Raw genomic sequence first — 18,364 nt, 5'->3', positions numbered from 1 at the left:
ACACCCACCAATGACCCGCTCTCTGATTGTCATGAGAGTGAAAACCAGGCAGGGTGAATCAGTAATCACATTGTCACTGAAGTGCCTTTCTTGACTGATGGGGTTTTACAGGAGCTGATCTCTTCAATCGCAACATCGACGACATGATCGGTTATCGTCCTTGGCCTCTGGTTGGGTACTGCTGGCTCTACATCACCCCGGCTGTGTGCACCGTGAGTGCTGCTCCAGGGTCCTCCTTTAAACTGTAGTCTTGATGGTGAATCTCTGTAAGTGCTGCTTTTCTGATTGGAAATTAACCTCATTGGGTATCGTGTGTGTGTGTATGCGTGTGCGTGTGTGTGTGTGTGTGTGTGTGTCTGCTGCTGGTGTCTCCACAGCGTCTACGCCTCCTGTGTCGCCCTTCCCAGGACCTGCCTCTCTCCCAGAAGCAGAGAGCAGAATGTTCTATTTTGAGCTCTGACCCTGTTGTTCTGCTGCGTGCCGATGACAGGCAGAGGTAGACTGAAATAAAAACAATTCATGACGCAGAGCGCTGGGGATTACCCAAGAAAAAGTATGTATTACTGTCCGTTTCCCTCTGTGTCCCTGACTGAACTGCAGTGTGACATTTTTTTTTATAGCCCTTACTCCAGCTGAACACTCACACCAGAGACAAGCCATATGGAGCTTTCTTACTCACAGTGTAGCAGCTTGAAGTCTGAATCTGGACTCTCCTGTCAATGGAACTGTTATCCGAAATATAATACTGCCTGATATACAACAAAACCATATATCACTTCCATACGTCCCTGAATGCAGAACTTCCTCGCTCTGTGCCTGTGAGAGTATGTCACCTTAATTCACTATAGATTTCATATCATAATATCTTTGAGGGGGCAGAATGATTTTTTTTTTAAAGATTTAAATTACACATTCTTACAGATGCATACATTTAAATATGTATAGTTCATATATTTTACTTAAAGCAACAGCTGAGCTATTTCATCAACCAAAATGTATTCACACTTTAAAGCCAAACATTATTTGAATATCAACACTGAAAGGCACAAAACACTGTTTATTGCTGATGGGGAGTTTTAAAGCAGACCCAGGAGTCAGATAAGGTCAGTTCAGTGTTCAGTTTGCACAAGAGAAGCCACTCGCTGTACAACCTCAGTTATACAGCAGAGACTTCAACCATCATGGCTTTGAGATACAATTTATACTGCAGCAGCAACACTCAGAATACAGGCAGCATCTTTACACAATATTTACATATTACACATATTGTCATGAGACAATTAAAAAAACTGTACGTTCTCTCCCCATCAGCACTGCTAGACAGTGTTGGGTAGGAATACTGACCTTGTGATAAGAGTATATCTCAAACAAGGAACATCTTGTAGTTCAAAAAAGAAACTTGCAATGCAGCAAAGTTTCACATGTGATATTTCATAATGTTTTTCATTCACTCTCGTCAATTAGAGTCGTTTTGCAAAATTTCTTCTGAACTTCCCAGCAAAATGTTCAGCATGGCTGAGGACCTCCAGGATGAAGTCCAGTGTGAGCTGACTCTGCAGGAGAGCAGCCCAGGGCAGAAGGGGCAGAAGATAAAGGACAGGGGGCAGTGGGCAAACAAGTGGGAGTTCCTCCTGGCTGTGGCTGGGCAGATTGTCGGGCTGGGGAATGTGTGGAGGTTTCCGTACCTGTGCTACAAGAATGGAGGAGGTGAGTTATCAAGGTTAAATTAGCACTGAAACATTTTCGTCTTCACCAGTGAGTCACTGAGCTTCTTGGATTAGTTCATTATACATTACATTATACATTATACATTATAGTTGTATTCATTATCAGAAAAGAGTAAACTAAAAATAAAACTGTAAAAGGCTAATATCTTCCATAGTTATTGAATCTTCTCCTTTGTTGAAGGTGCCTTCCTCATCCCCTATGTCCTGTTCATGCTGACCTGTGGCATACCTCTCTTTATCCTGGAGACGGGTCTGGGGCAGTACACCAGCCAGGCAGGCCAGACCTGCTGGAGGAAGATCTGCCCCCTGTTTGAAGGTAGGTACCTTCATATTAGGGAGTCGGGATGGGATTGTTCTGTAAAGTCTTATTGTTTGCAGGAAGCTGTTCGCCCATGTAGCTCTGACATGACACCCAGTACACAGTCCTCAGGGTGAATATCCTTACATACTCTGCAGATGATATAGAGTAAATTATTCCTGTGGTATTCTATATATATCAAGCTTACTTCAACTTTAAAATCAATATTTATACTTTATTAGTTTAAACCTGATCACTATCTTGGGTGGGATTTTAGACCTATAGTGTAAATTGTATTATGTGAATTGGAATTTGTAATATGTTATGCCTTGTACTGCACTGTATTTTTGCACTTTGTATTGCGCTTATATTTTGTAAGTTGGCCTTGATAAGGGCATCTGCCAAGAAATAAATAATAATAATATTAATACTAAATATCCTTCTGGGAAGTTTCTATACTGCAGTCACAGTCTGCCTTCTTTGTGTCCAGGAATTGGCATTAGCTGTGTAGTAATCATGGTCTACAGCAGCATCACATATATCCTGATCCAGGCCTGGGCTTTCTTCTACCTGTTCCACTCCTTCAGCTCTGAGCTGACCTGGGCCAGCTGCACAAACACCTGGAACACAGGTACTGAAGCTCACACACAGAGGCATCTGCAATACTGTATGGCAGGAGGAGATCTAGAACAGTAAAACCTAGAATCTAGAACTCATGTTTCCAGAGGGAAAGAGAAATGGGAAAAGGGAAATCTGGATAATTCAAAAAATTATTCTACTACAATTTAAGATGCTAACATTTCTATCTGTGTTTCCAAACACCATAGTAACTGTATTAAAATAAGCTCACCTAATCAGTTCAAAATAATTAAATTGTGAATTATGTTAATTTATTAATTGTTCTAATCTTTTTCTCAATGTGAGCTTTAGCTGTATAGTTGAATAGCCATGATGTTTCCTGTTGATGAACTGCCTGATTAGTCAACATAGAATATGTAAAAAGATTTACAAAATTACCGTGATTAATATTATTTTGTGTATTTGTATAGTTGTGCTACTCAAACGTTATTATAAACATCACAGAAGCTTGAATATCAAATGTGAATAAGACTAAGGATGTTTTCGCTGGAGTGTCTTGGGAACCCAGCGCTTCACTCAAACTTACTCCTCTCTGTTTTTTTTTTTGGTGCCTCTGACAGATTGCTGTGTGGAGTTTGACAACCAGAACCACACGTCCAACTGGACAGACCCAGAAAAGGCCACCTCTGCTGTAGAAGAGTTTTGGCAGTAAGTTTATTTCAGAAACCCACCAGTGAAATATGGAAGCATATAGAAGACTTAATTCCAATGTTAATGCAAAATGGAACATCATTATGCAATCCCACAATTGCGTAATCATGTTCCATTTATGCACACATTGTTTGGGACAAAATTAAAATTAAAATGCAATAATACCATTTGCATTTTAATTTCCATATACTATGGAATGCACATTCACAGACAATATTAAATTCTTAATGCAAAACCCAATTGCAATTGCATTTTCAAAAACTTCCCCCACTTTATGGTGGACTTTATTCAAATAATTATGTATTTGTGAAAATAATCTCCATGATGACACTATTGACTGTAACCAATTTAATGGGAAGTAAAACTCAAAGTGGAGGTGCACTGTATACAGCGACAAGCAGGGTTGGGGAGTAACAAAATACCAGTAACAGTGTTACGTAGTCAAATTACAGAATTTTGATACTTGTATTCCAGTTACAGTTACTCCTGTCAGATGGGTATTATGATTACCGATACTTTTTAAAAAGTGTAAGGAAATTGCACGAATCTGAAAGGACCCATGTGTAGTATTTTTGCAACATTGTTTTTATTTTCTGTCTCTAGTCCAAGTGCGGGTGATTCGGCGCCATTGTACAACAAGCAGCAGAATGGAAGCTGCTAGTCTGCATCACACACAGTGCTACAACATTGTGCCAATTTAAATTACGTTTCTACAATGTGGCAACATTGTGTGTTAACAAGGATTTAACTAGTTGAAGTACAGTGGGGGAAAAAAAGTACTTGATCCCCTGCTGATTTTGTACGTTTGCCCACTGAAAAAGAAATGATCAGTCTATAATTTTAATGGTAGGTGTATTTTAACAGTGAGAGACAGAATAACAACAAAAAAATCCAGAAAAATGCATTTCAAAAAAGTTATTAATTGATTTGCACGTTAATGAGGGAAATAAGTATTTGACCCCTTCGACTTAGTACTTGGTGGCAAAACCCTTGTTGGCAATCACAGAGGTCAGACGTTTCTTGTAGTTGGCCACCAGGTTTGCACACATCTCAGGAGGGATTTTGTCCCACTCCTCTTTGCAGATCCTCTCCAAGTCATTAAGGTTTCGAGGCTGACGTTTGGCAACTCGAACCTTCAGCTCCCTCCACAGATTTTCAATGGGATTAAGGTCTGGAGACTGGCTAGGCCACTCCAGGACCTTAATGTGCTTCTTCTTGAGCCACTCCTTTGTTGCCTTGGCTGTGTGTTTCGGGTCATTGTCATGCTGGAATGCCCATCCACGACCCATTTTCAATGCCCTGGCTGAGGGAAGGAGGTTCTCACCCAAGATTTGACGGTACATGGCCCCGTCCATCGTCCCTTGGATGCGGTGCAGTTGTCCTGTCCCCTTAGCAGAAAAACCCCCCCAAAGCATAATGTTTCCACCTCCATGTTTGACGGTGGGGATGGTGTTCTTGGGGTCATTCTTCCTCCTCCAAACACGCCGAGTTGAGTTGATGCCAAAGAGCTAGATTTTGGTCTCATCTGAGACCACTTTCACCCAGTTCTCCTCTGAATCATTCAAATGTTCATTGGCAAACTTCAGACGGGCCTGTACATGTGCTTTATTGAGCAGGGGGGCCTTGCGGGCACTGCAGGATTTCAGTCCTTCACGGCGTAGTGTGTTACCAATTGTTTTCTTGGTGACTATGGTCCCAGCTGCCTTGAGATCATTAACAAGATCCTCCTGTGTAGTTCTGGGCTGATTCCTCACCGTTCTCATGATCATTGAAGCTCCACGAGGTGACATCTTGCATGGAGCCCCAGACTGAGGGAGACTGACAGTTATTTTGTGTTTCTTCCATTTGCGAATAATCGCACTAACTGTTGTCACCTTCTCACCAAGCTGCTTGGCGATGGTCTTGTAGCCCATTCCAGCCTTGTGTAGGTCTACAATCTTGTCCCTGACATCCTTGGACAGCTCTTTGGTCTTGGCCATGGTGGAGAGTTTGGAATTTGATTGATTGATTGCTTCTGTGGACAGGTGTCTTTTATACAGGTAACGAGCTGAGATTAGGAGCACTCCCTTTAAGAGAGTCTCAGCTCGTTACTTGTATAAAAGACACCTGGTAGCCAGAAATCTTGCTGATTGATAGGGGATCAAATACTTATTTCCCTCATTAACATGCAAATCAATTTATAACTTTTTTGAAATTAGTTTTTCTGGATTTTTTTGCTGTTATTCTGTCTCTCACTGTTAAAATACACCTACCATTAAAATTATAGACTGATCATTTCTTTGTCAGTGGGCAAACGTACAAAATCAGCAGGGGATCAAATACTTTTTTCCCTCACTGTACAGGCAATTGTTCACTTTCAAAGAAAGAAAATGGAACAAATATTAGAGTGCAAAATGTGCCTACCATGGGACAATGTACAGTCTGCTCTAAAGGACACGGAATCTAAACTTCATCTGGAGGTAAGATTTTTTTAAATGTGTGCAGCAAGTAGAAAATACACATTTTAATAAAAATTATAATAAATATGATTTAATAAAAAAAAAATGAAAGCATACTAAGCAAAATGGCAGCACAATTACCATTTTAATTTTGTCCTGTGGATAAAAATCATCCATATTAAAATGTGTAGTACATTTTGTTTCACTTGTTATCAGTCCTGCAGCTTTCACCTTCACCACTAGATGTCTCCCACGCTCCAGCTCTTCAGTTATTTTCCTGATTCCCCTAAGCACCTCACCTGACCCTCATCTCACTCTTCTTTAAACCCCCGTCACCAAACACCTGTTGCAAAGTCTAGTTCTCTATTGGTAACTTTTCTGAGCTTTCTCCCGTGTTAGCTACTCCTGTTTTTCTAACCTTGCCTGGTTCTTTGACTTGGTGTTTTGGATTCTCTCCATGGCTCTGTTTATCTGATCGACCGATCTCTAGCCTGCCTCTCAATTACGGTTTTTGGATCTCCCCTTTATCTAGTCTGCCAAACTTCTATCCCTGTCCCTGTTCTCCCTTCCTTCCCCGATAGCCCTGCTCTGGGATCCTAACTCCAGCTCATTCCCAGGATGACTGACGTGACACATGTACTCAGCTGTTTTTGTTTTTTAATATAGGGAAAAAAGTCTATTGGTAATAAAAGGTGTTTATTTCTGAAGTCAAAAGTGATTTGGTACAAGGGCTGGCATATTTGAAGCAATATAATGTGTGTTAGCTGGGTAGACTAGATCTACACTTGTTGCTCTATACAGTGCACCTCCACTTCTAATTTTACTTCCATTTAAAGTGTTTACAGTCAATAGTGTCATCATATGTATTCAGGCTTGTTTTTTAATAAAGGAAGCGAGAGTAAAATTCAAAATAATCATAATTCCAGGAGCAGTCTGATTTCCTGGTCTGCATCAACAGTTATACTAGAAATCAAGCTCTCTCATGAATAGAGAACAGCGAACAGAGATCGCTGACCAATGGCAGAGCTTCATTCCCGTGGGTGTGTTCAGAAGTTCAGAGGTCGAAGGTTAGAGGTCAGTAGAGCATGATCATGTATTTACAATAGCGTTTGACATTACATTTACAATTTGTTTGGTAAACGGAGTAAGAGGTATGACATGCATTTGCAAAGAGGGGCGCTGTTTCTCTCATTTCAAAATTGCATTATCAATTGAATGAAGTCCATCTTGAAGCGGGATGATCATGCATTTACAATAGCGTTTGACATTTGCATTTCCATTTTGTCCAGAAAACGGTGTAAGAGCTAGGACATGTATTTGCAAAGAAGGGCGGTGTTGTTCTGTTTTCACAAATACATAATCATTTGAATAAAGTCCACCATAAAGTGGGGGAAGTTTTTGAAAATGCAATTGCAATTGGGTTTTGCATTAAGAATTTAATATTGTCTGTGAATATATACTAGTATATGGAAATTAAAATGCAAATAGGATTATTGCATTTTCAATTTACTTTTGTCCCAAATAATGTGTGCATAAATGGAACATGATTATGCAATTGTTGGATTGCATAATGATATTCCATTTTGCATTAACATTTGAATAAATTCCTCTGTATAATTCCTTAGTAAAAAGCCACACAATCATATGCAAAGACCTTCCACTAAACAGATTTGTATTTTATATGATCTTGAACGGTTTCTTCCTGCTTCCTGCAGGAGACGAGTTCTGGGCGTCTCGGGGGGGATCGACCAGGTGGGTGCCCTGAGATGGGAGTTGGCCCTGTGCCTCCTGCTCGCCTGGATCATCTGCTACGTCTGTGTCTGGAAGGGGGTGAAATCCACAGGGAAGGTGATTACCTGGGGCCACTGAGGTTTTGGGATATTTTTTCCATATGAAACAGGAGCACTGATGAAATATTAGCCCTGAGAGAGACTGTGTCAGGATGCTGAAAGCTGGGTTGAACTTGTATCCCTGTTGTGAGCACCATAGATCAAAGGTCATATTGATTTAACCATGTGTTGAAAAGGGCCACATAAAGCTAAAGAACAATTACATAAATACATACTTCAGTGTAATCTGCCATACTCATCCTCAGTTGCAAAACACAGGCTGAGGTAATTATTCTATCTATAGCCATAGAATTAATTAATGTTCAATTACAATTAACTTTTATATACAGTACACACTCACAAGGCATAGTAAGACAAAGCAAAATGGACTTACTCAGTGGGACTGCTAAATGGATTGATTGATTGATTGATTGATTGATTGATTGATTTATTGATGCATTTATTTCTTTATTTCTTTATTGATGTATTCATTTATTTTTGTAATGAGAAGCCAGGAAATGTGAAATGCTGCTTAAATACAAAATGAAACTGAGAGTCAGGGCAACAGTGTGACAACTTTAGCATACATTTTCAGATTCTTATTTGTTAGATTGTTTTTACACTGTCTCAGCGGGATACTGTGTGTGAAATCTGCATGCTTAGTTTCAAAGTGTATCCTATTTTTATGTTATACATCTTGCAAACTTGCAAGTAAGATGAACAAAGCTTACCATTTTAGTTTGCGCAGAACAACTCTTCCCATTCGATGCTCTTTTTGGATGCTCTTAATAAACTTTTGGACTTCCATGTTAATTAAGATTAGATGTGTTTTTACTTCTACTAGAACAGAAGCGTCTGATACATAAGAACATAAGAACATAAGAAAGTTTACAAACGAGAGGAGGCCATTCGACCCATCGTGCTCGTTTGTTGTCCATTAATAACTATCCAGTCTATTTTTAAATTTCCCCAAATTTTCAGCATCTACCACATCGCTGGGGAGTTTATTCCAGATTTTGACTACTCTCTGTGTAAAGAAGCGTCTCCTGTTTTCTGTCTTGAATGCCTTGAAGCCCAATTTCCATTTGTGTCCCCGGGTGCATGCGTCCCTGCTGATCTGGAAAAGCTCCTCTGTTTTGATGTGGTCGATGCCTTTCATGATTTTGAAGACTTGGATCAAGTCCCCACGTAGTCTCCTCTGTCCCAGGGTGAAAAGGTTCAGTTCCCTCAGTCTCTCAGTAGGACATTCCCTTCAGACCTGGAATAAGTCTGGTTGCTCTCCTCTGAACTGCCTCTAGAGCAGCGATATCTTTCTTGAAGTGTGGAGCCCAGAACTGTCCACAGTATCCAGATGAGCTCTAACTAGTGCATTGTACAGTCTGAACATCACTGCCCTTGTTCTCAATTCTACACTTTTGACAATATACCCTAACACTCTGTCTCAACTATCTTGGGCTTCCTCCAGAGAGGAGACAATGTTCGGTTTCTTACCAGTATTCTCCTTTCTGTCCACCACTTTTCTCTTTTTAGTGCCTACCTTCACCCAACCCCTCCCCTCCAGATGTTCCCCCTTTCTCTTGGGTGGTTCCTTTGGGGTAGGGGGAGGTTCTGGAGCCAAGGCATATATCCGTTCATCTTCTCCCTTTCTCCTCCTCCCATACTGGGTCTCCCTCTTGTTCCGACTCAGGGTCCGGAACCAAATTGCTGGTCTGTGAGAAGGGAGACCCGACTCTATTCGCGTATGACTGGGGGCAGTTCTTGAAAGTATGGCCCTCCCATCTGCAGAGGTTGCAGAGTATCTTTTCTCTGCAGGTGTGTGTCAGGTGTCCTCCCTTACAACTGCCGCAGACCACCGCTGTGCCCTGGCAACAACGTGGTTTCAGCCCTGACAACGCCTGCAGAGTTTTGGCATCCCGTCATAGTAGACCAGCCCCCTGGCTTCCCCAATCTGCATAGTGCTGGGGAGGTGGCAGACCTTCTCCAGGCTCTCGACACTCCGTCTCAACTGGATCTGGTTCTGCCACGATCCCCCCCATACACCGTCCTTATCCAGCACCTTATCTATTCTCATCGAGAGCTCACTGAACCTCACGAGCCAGATCTCACCGTCCTTGCCAGAGACCGTCTCTGTTACTATTCTGTAACGGATGTCCGACAGGATTATCATCACAAAACCCACCACCACTCCAAATTTCTCTTTACTATAGAAGCTGTAGCACTCCTCCAGCAAATCGTGATTAGCAAAGCTAACCTCGAAGATGTCTTTTTCTTTGTGCAGCAGCTTCACCAGACAGTTTAGGACTTTAGGAGCAAAGCCCATACCTTTCTGTAGTACCTCCCTGCTGAACTGGAGTCTCGACATCCACTGGTCTCCTTCAACAGGTGTAAAACTCCATCGCCGCTTAGCTGTCTCCAGGGGGCGGGTGAAGTAGGCGAAGTAATTCACAGGACTGGTTGGCCTCCTCTGCTTCTGGACTCTCCCTGAAGATCTTAATTAGGAGAGGTGAGACAAAGGCAGAGAACAAACAAACAAAAAATGAAACTTAGAGACAGGTGGGGCTGCTCCCAGCCTGGTCCAGATGACAGAGGGACAGTGCTCCCCAAGTTCAAGATTGAAGGCCCACTCCATTGATCAGGGTTGCACACCGAGGTCTGGTCCTTGCCTGGGTCTCCTGCTGGTGGTGGAGGTTCCAGTGGGCTGGTGTTGGAGAAGAGGCTTGACCGACATCACTGCTCCAGTGGGCTGCACTCCTCCCGCTGAGGTCTGATCCTGGACTCCGAGAACTCACTGCCTCACTGAAGCCTGGTTGCCGATCAAGGTCCTCCTCGCTCTTCAGTCCCACTGGGCCAGGCAGGTATTGTTCCTCAGATACTCCCCTCACGTGGATCATCTACAGCTGGGCCTCCCTTGTACCAGAACTGGATTTGGAGCACCGCACAGTCAAGAACACCTCCACACTGCCTCTGTCAAATATCAATCTCTGCCAAGAAAATCTACTCCAAGTCCCCCTACTGGTGAAAAGAAACCAAAGTCCAAGATGCTCTTTTATTTAAAGTCTTTGCTCAGGTGTTTATTGGGTTGAAGTATTTTACATTATGAAAAATAAAAACATTCAAAATTAAAATTTGTTAAAAGAAACAGCCTAAATCACTTAAAACTTTTAAAATCTTAATGTGGATAAAAGGAACCAAATTACCTTTTCTCAGATGTTCTTAAAAAAAAAAAAAAAAAACAGCAATGAACCCATAACTCAGAGTGACAGGTAAGAAAAATAGAGGGGCGGTATTAGAATCGTACCTCCTCCAGGGTGGACAGACAAGGGTGAACACAGAAGGGTTAGGGGCTCACAGGACAATGTCACATTTACAACCTTAATGGTCAAACTATTTACAGTCTCCCACTCTCCCCCCCAGTCCTGTCCATCTCCTACAAGGGGGCTACTCCCAGCATGCCTCTGTCCCTTATGCAAATGATGGAGCAGCCCCCCCTCCTCAACACAGTGCCATCTCCTGGCAGGACAGCATTACAATATGATAAACAGGATGCAGGTTGCGTGTCCCTGCTATAGATAACTAAAGAAGGTATAGAAATCCATTGCGTGCGTCTGCCCTCAGGTGGTGTACTTCACAGCCACGTTCCCCTATGTGATGCTGCTGGTGCTGCTGGTCAGAGGGCTCACCCTGCCTGGTGCCGCTGACGGGCTGCTCTTCTACCTCTACCCCGACCCCGCCCGGCTCACCGACCCACAGGTACATCAGGACACATGCTGTCCCCACAGTCTTGAGCTCAGAAGACATTTATCTCATGACCCCCCTATCCATGAACAGTATGAGACTAACACAAACCCTCCCTTTCAAACCTGATGCAATATTAAAGACAGGTAGTCATTAACAGTAAGATTTTAGTAGGATATTTTCTGACACTCATGTTTGAAGTTTATATTGTTGTTTTGATGTTAACTTTTACACCATGGAACAGTTTTTTCAAGCACAACACAAAGTCTGTTCTCTACCTTATTGTTATGGTCTAAGTTCTCAAGTCCTAACATTTCCAGATGTCCACATTGTTATGGTTAAATAATAGAAAATCACGCATGCTCTTTGTCTGTGTCCCCCAGGTGTGGATAGACGCAGGAACACAGATTTTCTTCTCGTACAGTGTTTGTGAGGGAGGGTTACTGGCGCTTGGCAGTTACAACAAATATCACAACAACTTCTACAAGTGAGTGCGGTGACCATGCTGGCAGATAACTTCTAGTTATTTTTATTTTTTTATTATTTTTTTTATTTATTGGCAGACGCCCTTATCCAGGGCGACTTACAACATAAGTGCAATACAAAGTGCAAGAATACAGTTAAGTACAAGGCATCAAATATTACAAATTCAAATTTGCATTAAACAAAGCAATTCCTGATATAATACATTTTACAATTTCCAATTTATACAGTTAAGTACAGTAAGTGAGTTCATACATCCTGGAAAGTAAAGTTAAGTGCTGTCAAGATGTAGGGTCACAGTCAAGGGTTATGGGAAAGGGAGCAAGGAGGAAATCAATCAATAATGCAAGAAGCATGATGAAATGCTTTGAAGCGCTATCTAATGGGGATTAAAAGCACTAATATTACTAGTACTGTTGCTTGTATTGTTGTACTCCTGTATTCCTGTGCGAATCCCCCCAGACAACACTGCACACAGATTCTGTTTATGAACGCACACGCAGCTGTTGGCTGTTGTCGCCTCAGGGTCAGCTCTAGGCTGTGCTGTGCTGGTCAGGGGGTGCTCATGGCCTCTCCCATTGCAGGGACTCCCTCTACCTGTGTCTGCTGAACAGCGGCACCAGCTTCGTGGCCGGGTTCGCCATCTTCTCTGTGCTGGGTTTCATGGCGCAGGAGCAGGGAGTGCCCATCTCACTGGTGGCCGAGTCTGGTAAGCAGCAGATCTGCTGGCCACTGAAAGCACTGCCCTGTCATGGTCTGTTGAAAGCAGGCATAGTATCAGCTTCCTGTTCATGTAAACACTAATGGAGCGTATATTGAGCTTACCAATGGCATCTGCTGTTAGATTTCTTTGATAACTGTAATATATACACTCACCTAAAGGATTATTAGGAACACCATACTAATACTGTGTTTGACCCCCTTTCGCCTTCAGAACTGCCTTAATTCTACGTGGCATTGATTCAACAAGGTGCTGAAAGCATTCTTTAGAAATGTTGGCCCATATTGATAGGATAGCATCTTGCAGTTGATGGAGATTTGTGGGATGCACATCCAGGGCACGAAGCTCCCGTTCCACCACATCCCGAAGATGCTCTATTGGGTTGAGATCTGGTGACTGTGGGGGCCAGTTTAGTACAGTGAACTCATTGTCATGTTCAAGAAACCAATTTGAAATGATTTGACCTTTGTGACATGGTGCATTATCCTGCTGGAAGTAGCCATCAGAGGATGGGTACATGGTGGTCATAAAGGGACGGACATGGTCAGAAACAATGCTCAGGTAGGCCGTGGCATTTAAACGATGCCCAATTGGCACTAAGGGGCCTACAGTGTGCCAAGAAAACATCCCCCACACCATTACACCACCACCACCAGCCTGCACAGTGGTAACAAGGCATGATGGATCCATGTTCTCATTCTGTTTACGCCAAATTCTGACTCTACCATCTGAATGTCTCAACAGAAATCGAGACTCATCAGACCAGGCAACATTTTTCCAGTCTTCAACTGTCCAATTTTGGTGAGCTTGTGCAAATTGTAGCCTCTTTTTCCTATTTGTAGTGGAGATGAGTGGTACCCGGTGGGGTCTTCTGCTGTTGTAGCCCATCCGCCTCAAGGTTGTATGTGTTGTGGCTTCACAAATGCTTTGCTGCATACCTCGGTTGTAACGAGTGGTTATTTCAGTCAAAGTTGCTCTTCTATCAGCTTGAATCAGTCGGCCCATTCTCCTCTGACCTCTAGCATCAACAAGGCATTTTCGCCCACAGGACTGCCGCATACTGGATGTTTTTCCCTTTCAACACCATTCTTTGTAAACCCTAGAAATGGTTGTGCGTGAAAATCCCAGTAACTGAGCAGATTGTGAAATACTCAGACCGGCCCGTCTGGCACCAACAACCACGCCACGCTCAAAATTGCTTAAATCACCTTTCTTTCCCATTCAGACATTCAGTTTGGAGTTCAGGAGATTGTCTTGACCAGGACCACACCCCTAAATGCATTGAAGCAACTGCCATGTGATTGGTTGATTAGATAATTGCATTAATGAGAAATTGAACAGGTGTTCCTAATAATCCTTTAGGTGAGTGTATAACTGCCCAGAAATTATACTCTGCTGTACATATTCATATTTAATATGGCATTTCCCCATTTCAGATCATCCTAGTTGTATTGTCCCCCTCTCCTTGTGTGTCTGTGCAGGTCCAGGGCTGGCTTTCATCGCTTACCCCCGGGCGGTGGCCATGATGCCCCTGCCCCAGCTCTGGGCCGGCTGCTTCTTCATCATGATCATCCTGCTGGGGCTGGATACACATGTGAGTCTTTGTCTGCGGGTCCCTGTGCTCTGGGAAGGGGCAGGAACCTGTTCAGAGGAATCACAGGGCAGTGCTGTTTGTCGCTCTGCAGTTTGTGGGTGTTGAGGCGGTGATGACGGCCATCTTGGATTCGTCACCCTCAGCCCTACGGAGGGTGTACCGACGGGAGCTCCTGCTGCTGCTGTTCTCCATGCTCTGCTTCCTGATTGGGCTCCTCATGCTCACTGAGGTAAGAGCTGAAGGAACAGTAATGGCCGGTGTAGTCAATCTGCCAACAGCTATGGAACAGATACTTCAATATCCCGACAGTGTCGTCTCTCACAGACTCACCCGTCTCTCTGCAGGGTGGAATATATGTGTTCCAGCTGTTTGACTACTATGCCTGCAATGGGACCTGCCTTCTGTCCATCGCTGTGTTTCAGACCATTTGTGTGGGATGGGTGTATGGTAGGTGTACGCAGTATCACTGCTCTTCAAACCCTCTTTATTTTCAGATAACTGATCTTTGTTAAAATTAATATTGAGTTTATTGCCTTTGTGAATTCCCTGACATGCAGTGCTTCTGAGCTCCCCTCGCACTAGCACACCCACCAATGACCCGCTCTCTGATTGTCATGAGAGTGAAAGCCAGGCAGGGTAGAAAGCGTGTCGACTCAGGAGGTAGGTCAGCCAGCCAGTGTAGCCCGTCTTACTACGATTCTGCGTTGTGTTCTGGTGTATGTATAATGAACAGGACTCTGGAATACACTACAGAGCAACCGATACACTACAGAGTAATACACTATAGAGCAACCGATACACTACAGAGCAATACACTACAGAGCAACCGATACACTACAGAGCAACCGATACACTACAGAGCAATACACTACAGAGCGATACACTACAGAGCAATACACTACAGAGCAATACACTACAGAGCAACCGATACACTACAGAGCAATACACTACAGAGCAACCGATACACTACAGAGCAATACACTACAGAGCAACCGATACACTACAGAGCAATACACTACAGAGCAACCGATACACTACAGAGCAATACACTACAGAGCAACCGATACACTACAGAGCAACCGATACACTACAGAGTAATACACTACAGAGCAACCGATACACTACAGAGCAATACACTACAGAGCAATCGATACCCTTCAAGGATATGTAAAAATAAAATCTAAAAGGAGGATTTGGGTGAAATACACACAAATTAATATTAATACTCGTTACACCAGCACTGACCTGGGGTTGGGTGAGACGGGAGGCACTGCACACTGTGGACGTCCTGCAGATCTTATTGAAGCCACAGTGTGAGAATACATACCCGACCCGCTGGACACCATGTCAAAACCTGGGCAGGGTCGACCTGTGTGAAGGATGCTAGTGTGAAAGGGACTCAATCAATGCAGTATCAATGCTGCAAACCCCCAATGATACAGTATATGCCATAATTTTAAATCAGTTGCACCTAGCCCTCAGGGGGTCTTGACAGGCTTTCAGACGTCTCACAGAATTAAGCTCGCATCACGGAGTGAGTGTGTTGAATCAGTAATCACATCATCACTGCAGTGCCTGGTTTTACAGGAGCTGATCTCATCTACAGCTGCATCGAGGACATGATTGGCTATCGTCCTTGGCCTCTGGTTGGGTACTGCTGGCTCTACATCACCCCGGCTGTGTGCACCGTGAGTGTTGCTCCAGGGTCCTCCTTTAAACTCTGTTTTACTGGTGAATCACTGTAAGTGTGTGTGTGTGTGTGTGTGTGTGTGTGTGTGTGTGTGTGTGAGTGTGTGTGCGCGCGTCTGGGACCTCTATGGTGGAGTTGACTCTTCTCCTCTCCTCCCCCAGGGAACCTTCATCTACTCCCTAGTCAGATACTCCCCTCTGAAGTATAACAACACCTATGTGTACCCAGGCTGGGTGTATGTCCTGGGCTGGTGCCTCACACTGTCCTCTGCTGTCTGTGTCCCTGTGTGGATGGTGTATAAACTCAGCCAGACTCCAGGAACTCTGCGCCAGGTATCCGCTTCCTATCTCTCTCTCTCTCTCTCTCTCTCTCTCTCTCTCCCTCTGAGCGGAGGTCAGTGACTGGCCTGTCTGCTGGTTATGTCTCCAAAGCGTCTGCGTCTCCTGTGTCGCCCTTCCCAGGACCTGCCTCTCACCCAGAAGCAGAAAGGAGACTATTCTATCTTGGAATCGGACCCTGTTGCTCTGGGTGCTGATGAGAGGCAGAGGGAGACTGCAGCAAGGCCTGGAGCCCCTGACCTGGACACCTCTGTCTGCTGAGTTGCTAACAGTAATGCCCTAAGGACAGGGAGATCAGAAACCACTGGCCATCTCTAATATGGCTTGAATGCTGTTAATGTATTTCTGATGTTAAATAAACACAGCAGTGATTTCACCCTTGTGTGTGATTTGATATGAATGCTCCTACTCCTCAGTGGCTCTGAGCCCAATGTGTTTATTCTCTTTGGAACCTTTCATTGTAAGAGCAGTTCTGTACGGGAGGCCCATTAGAACAGTGTCCAACACCGTGCTCTTGTGCTGACGAGCACCCTGCGCACAATGGGCTCACACTGGTCAGCTGTGCAGAAGTCTGGCAATTGAGTCATGGGATAACATTGATTCTTTGACAAAAACTACTAGGGAGACTTCAGTGCTCTCTCTCGGTTGGTGTCTTTACTGTCTTTGCTGACTGATTTGCAGTCGTACTGGTTAATTCTGTGTGTGTGGGAAGGGGGTTATCTCTCTCCACAGTTATCTTTTTACACTTGTATGTGTTCTGTATTCTGCTGTATTTTAATGTATATGTTTAGAAATGAGAACTTCAATACAGGGTATTGTGAGATCCCCTCTGTCCATTGTAACTCCGATTTAAAATGCTCTAGTTAAACCCCTCTATTACTAAGTAGCTGTTAACAAGTCAAGGATGGAAATTAAAGTGCATTTGCATTCAGGTAAGTAGTCTAGATGGCGGCATCACTTATTTTGACAGCCGGAAGTCCCACCCTCCCTATGACCTTTGAACCGGAACTTCTCTCTCTTTCCCAGCACCCCCCTGGGTTACCCTTTGACCCTCCCTTGTCAGCCATCTTGGCTGATATCGGCCATTTGTAAGGTCATAGGTCATCTGGTAAGATGGTAGCCATTTTGTTAGGGTGACATGTTAGAGTGTCCAAGGGCACCTCACCCTGCTGGTGTGGAGGTGTAATGTTTAATAGCATAAACTGTGTTTTTAAGGTTATATTGTTTTATGATACTGTGTTGGCCAATGAAAAAATAAGAAAATAAAAGTTTTATGATACTGTTTATGTAAATAAAAAGAGAATAAGAAAAGTTATATATATTAGGTTATATTGTTTTATGATACTGTTTTAGTAAATAAAAAGAGAATAAGAAAAGTTTTAAATACATATATATATTTTATTTTAGATTATAATGTTTGATTATACTGTTTTAGTAAATTAAAAAATAAGAAAAATAATCGTTTTATATATATTTAAGGTTATATTGTTTTATGATACTGTTTTAGTAAATTAAAAAGAAAAATGAATATTTACCCAGAGTGGGATTTGAACCCACATGGCCATACGTCCATGTGTTTTTAGTTGGCAAAATAAAAAGGTAAGAAAAAATTAATTAAGAAATGTATAGACTTGCATATATTGCATGTCATTACATATATATTTAAGCAAACACAGATAAACACACATACTTCTTATATTTATCAATAGACACTAAAGACAAATACAGCACTTTTCTTAGAGAACAAAAGTGAAATGTATAGAATTATATCTGTACATTTTGACCAGCCCTGTACTTATTATATTTGTTCCAATAGTGAATGCTCAAACGTAGCCTTAACATGTATCATATTTAAGAATATACTGCATTTCATTTCATTTCATTACACACACACACACACACACACACACACACACACACACACACACACACACATATACACTCACCTAAAGGATTATTAGGAACACCTGTTCAATTTCTCATTAATGCAATTATCTAATCAACCAATCACATGGCAGTTGCTTCAATGCATTTAGGGGTGTGGTCCTGGTCAAGACAATCTCCTGAACTCCAAACTGAATGTCTGAATGGGAAAGAAAGGTGATTTAAGCAATTTTGAGCGTGGCATGGTTGTTGGTGCCAGACGGGCCGGTCTGAGTATTTCACAATCTGCTCAGTTACTGGGATTTTCACGCACAACCATTTCTAGGGTTTACAAAGA

General features: G+C 42.9%; 1 protein-coding gene across 2 annotated transcripts; it reads left to right on the top strand.

Moving 5' to 3' along the window:
- Positions 1-1,437: 1,437 nt before the first annotated feature.
- On the top strand, positions 1,438-16,519 carry LOC136749118 (sodium- and chloride-dependent GABA transporter 2). 2 transcript variants are annotated; one of them, XM_066703080.1, is made up of 14 exons: positions 1,438-1,707; positions 1,909-2,043; positions 2,516-2,656; positions 3,225-3,312; positions 7,469-7,601; positions 11,198-11,332; positions 11,701-11,804; positions 12,385-12,509; positions 14,003-14,115; positions 14,207-14,344; positions 14,460-14,562; positions 15,703-15,803; positions 15,967-16,137; positions 16,267-16,519. In XM_066703080.1, the coding sequence occupies exons 1-14, from the start codon at positions 1,503-1,505 to the stop codon at positions 16,402-16,404; spliced, it is 1,830 nt and encodes a 609-aa protein (XP_066559177.1). In that variant the 5' UTR covers positions 1,438-1,502; the 3' UTR covers positions 16,405-16,519. The 2 variants fall into 2 exon arrangements, with proteins under 2 accessions (XP_066559177.1, XP_066559176.1); XM_066703079.1 differs by having other exon boundaries at positions 1,439-1,707; positions 16,237-16,519.
- The last annotated feature ends 1,845 nt before the right edge of the window (positions 16,520-18,364 follow it).

Source organism: Amia ocellicauda, chromosome 5 (genome assembly GCF_036373705.1).
Source record: "Amia ocellicauda isolate fAmiCal2 chromosome 5, fAmiCal2.hap1, whole genome shotgun sequence".
NCBI lineage: Eukaryota > Metazoa > Chordata > Actinopteri > Amiiformes > Amiidae > Amia > Amia ocellicauda.
The sequence above is the reverse complement of the archived record's forward strand: the minus strand, read 5'-3'. Positions and strand labels throughout refer to the sequence as shown.

Bases quoted from the DNA above. Each gene is read 5' to 3' on its own strand.
- LOC136749118 (XM_066703079.1), top strand. From the start codon at position 1,503: ATGTTCAGCATGGCTGAGGACCTCCAGGATGAAGTCCAGTGTGAGCTG. The intron at 2,657-3,224 runs GTACTGAAGCTC...TGCCTCTGACAG, and splicing joins CACAAACACCTGGAACACAG to ATTGCTGTGTGGAGTTTGAC. The intron at 14,563-15,702 runs GTAGGTGTACGC...CTGGTTTTACAG, and splicing joins TTGTGTGGGATGGGTGTATG to GAGCTGATCTCATCTACAGC.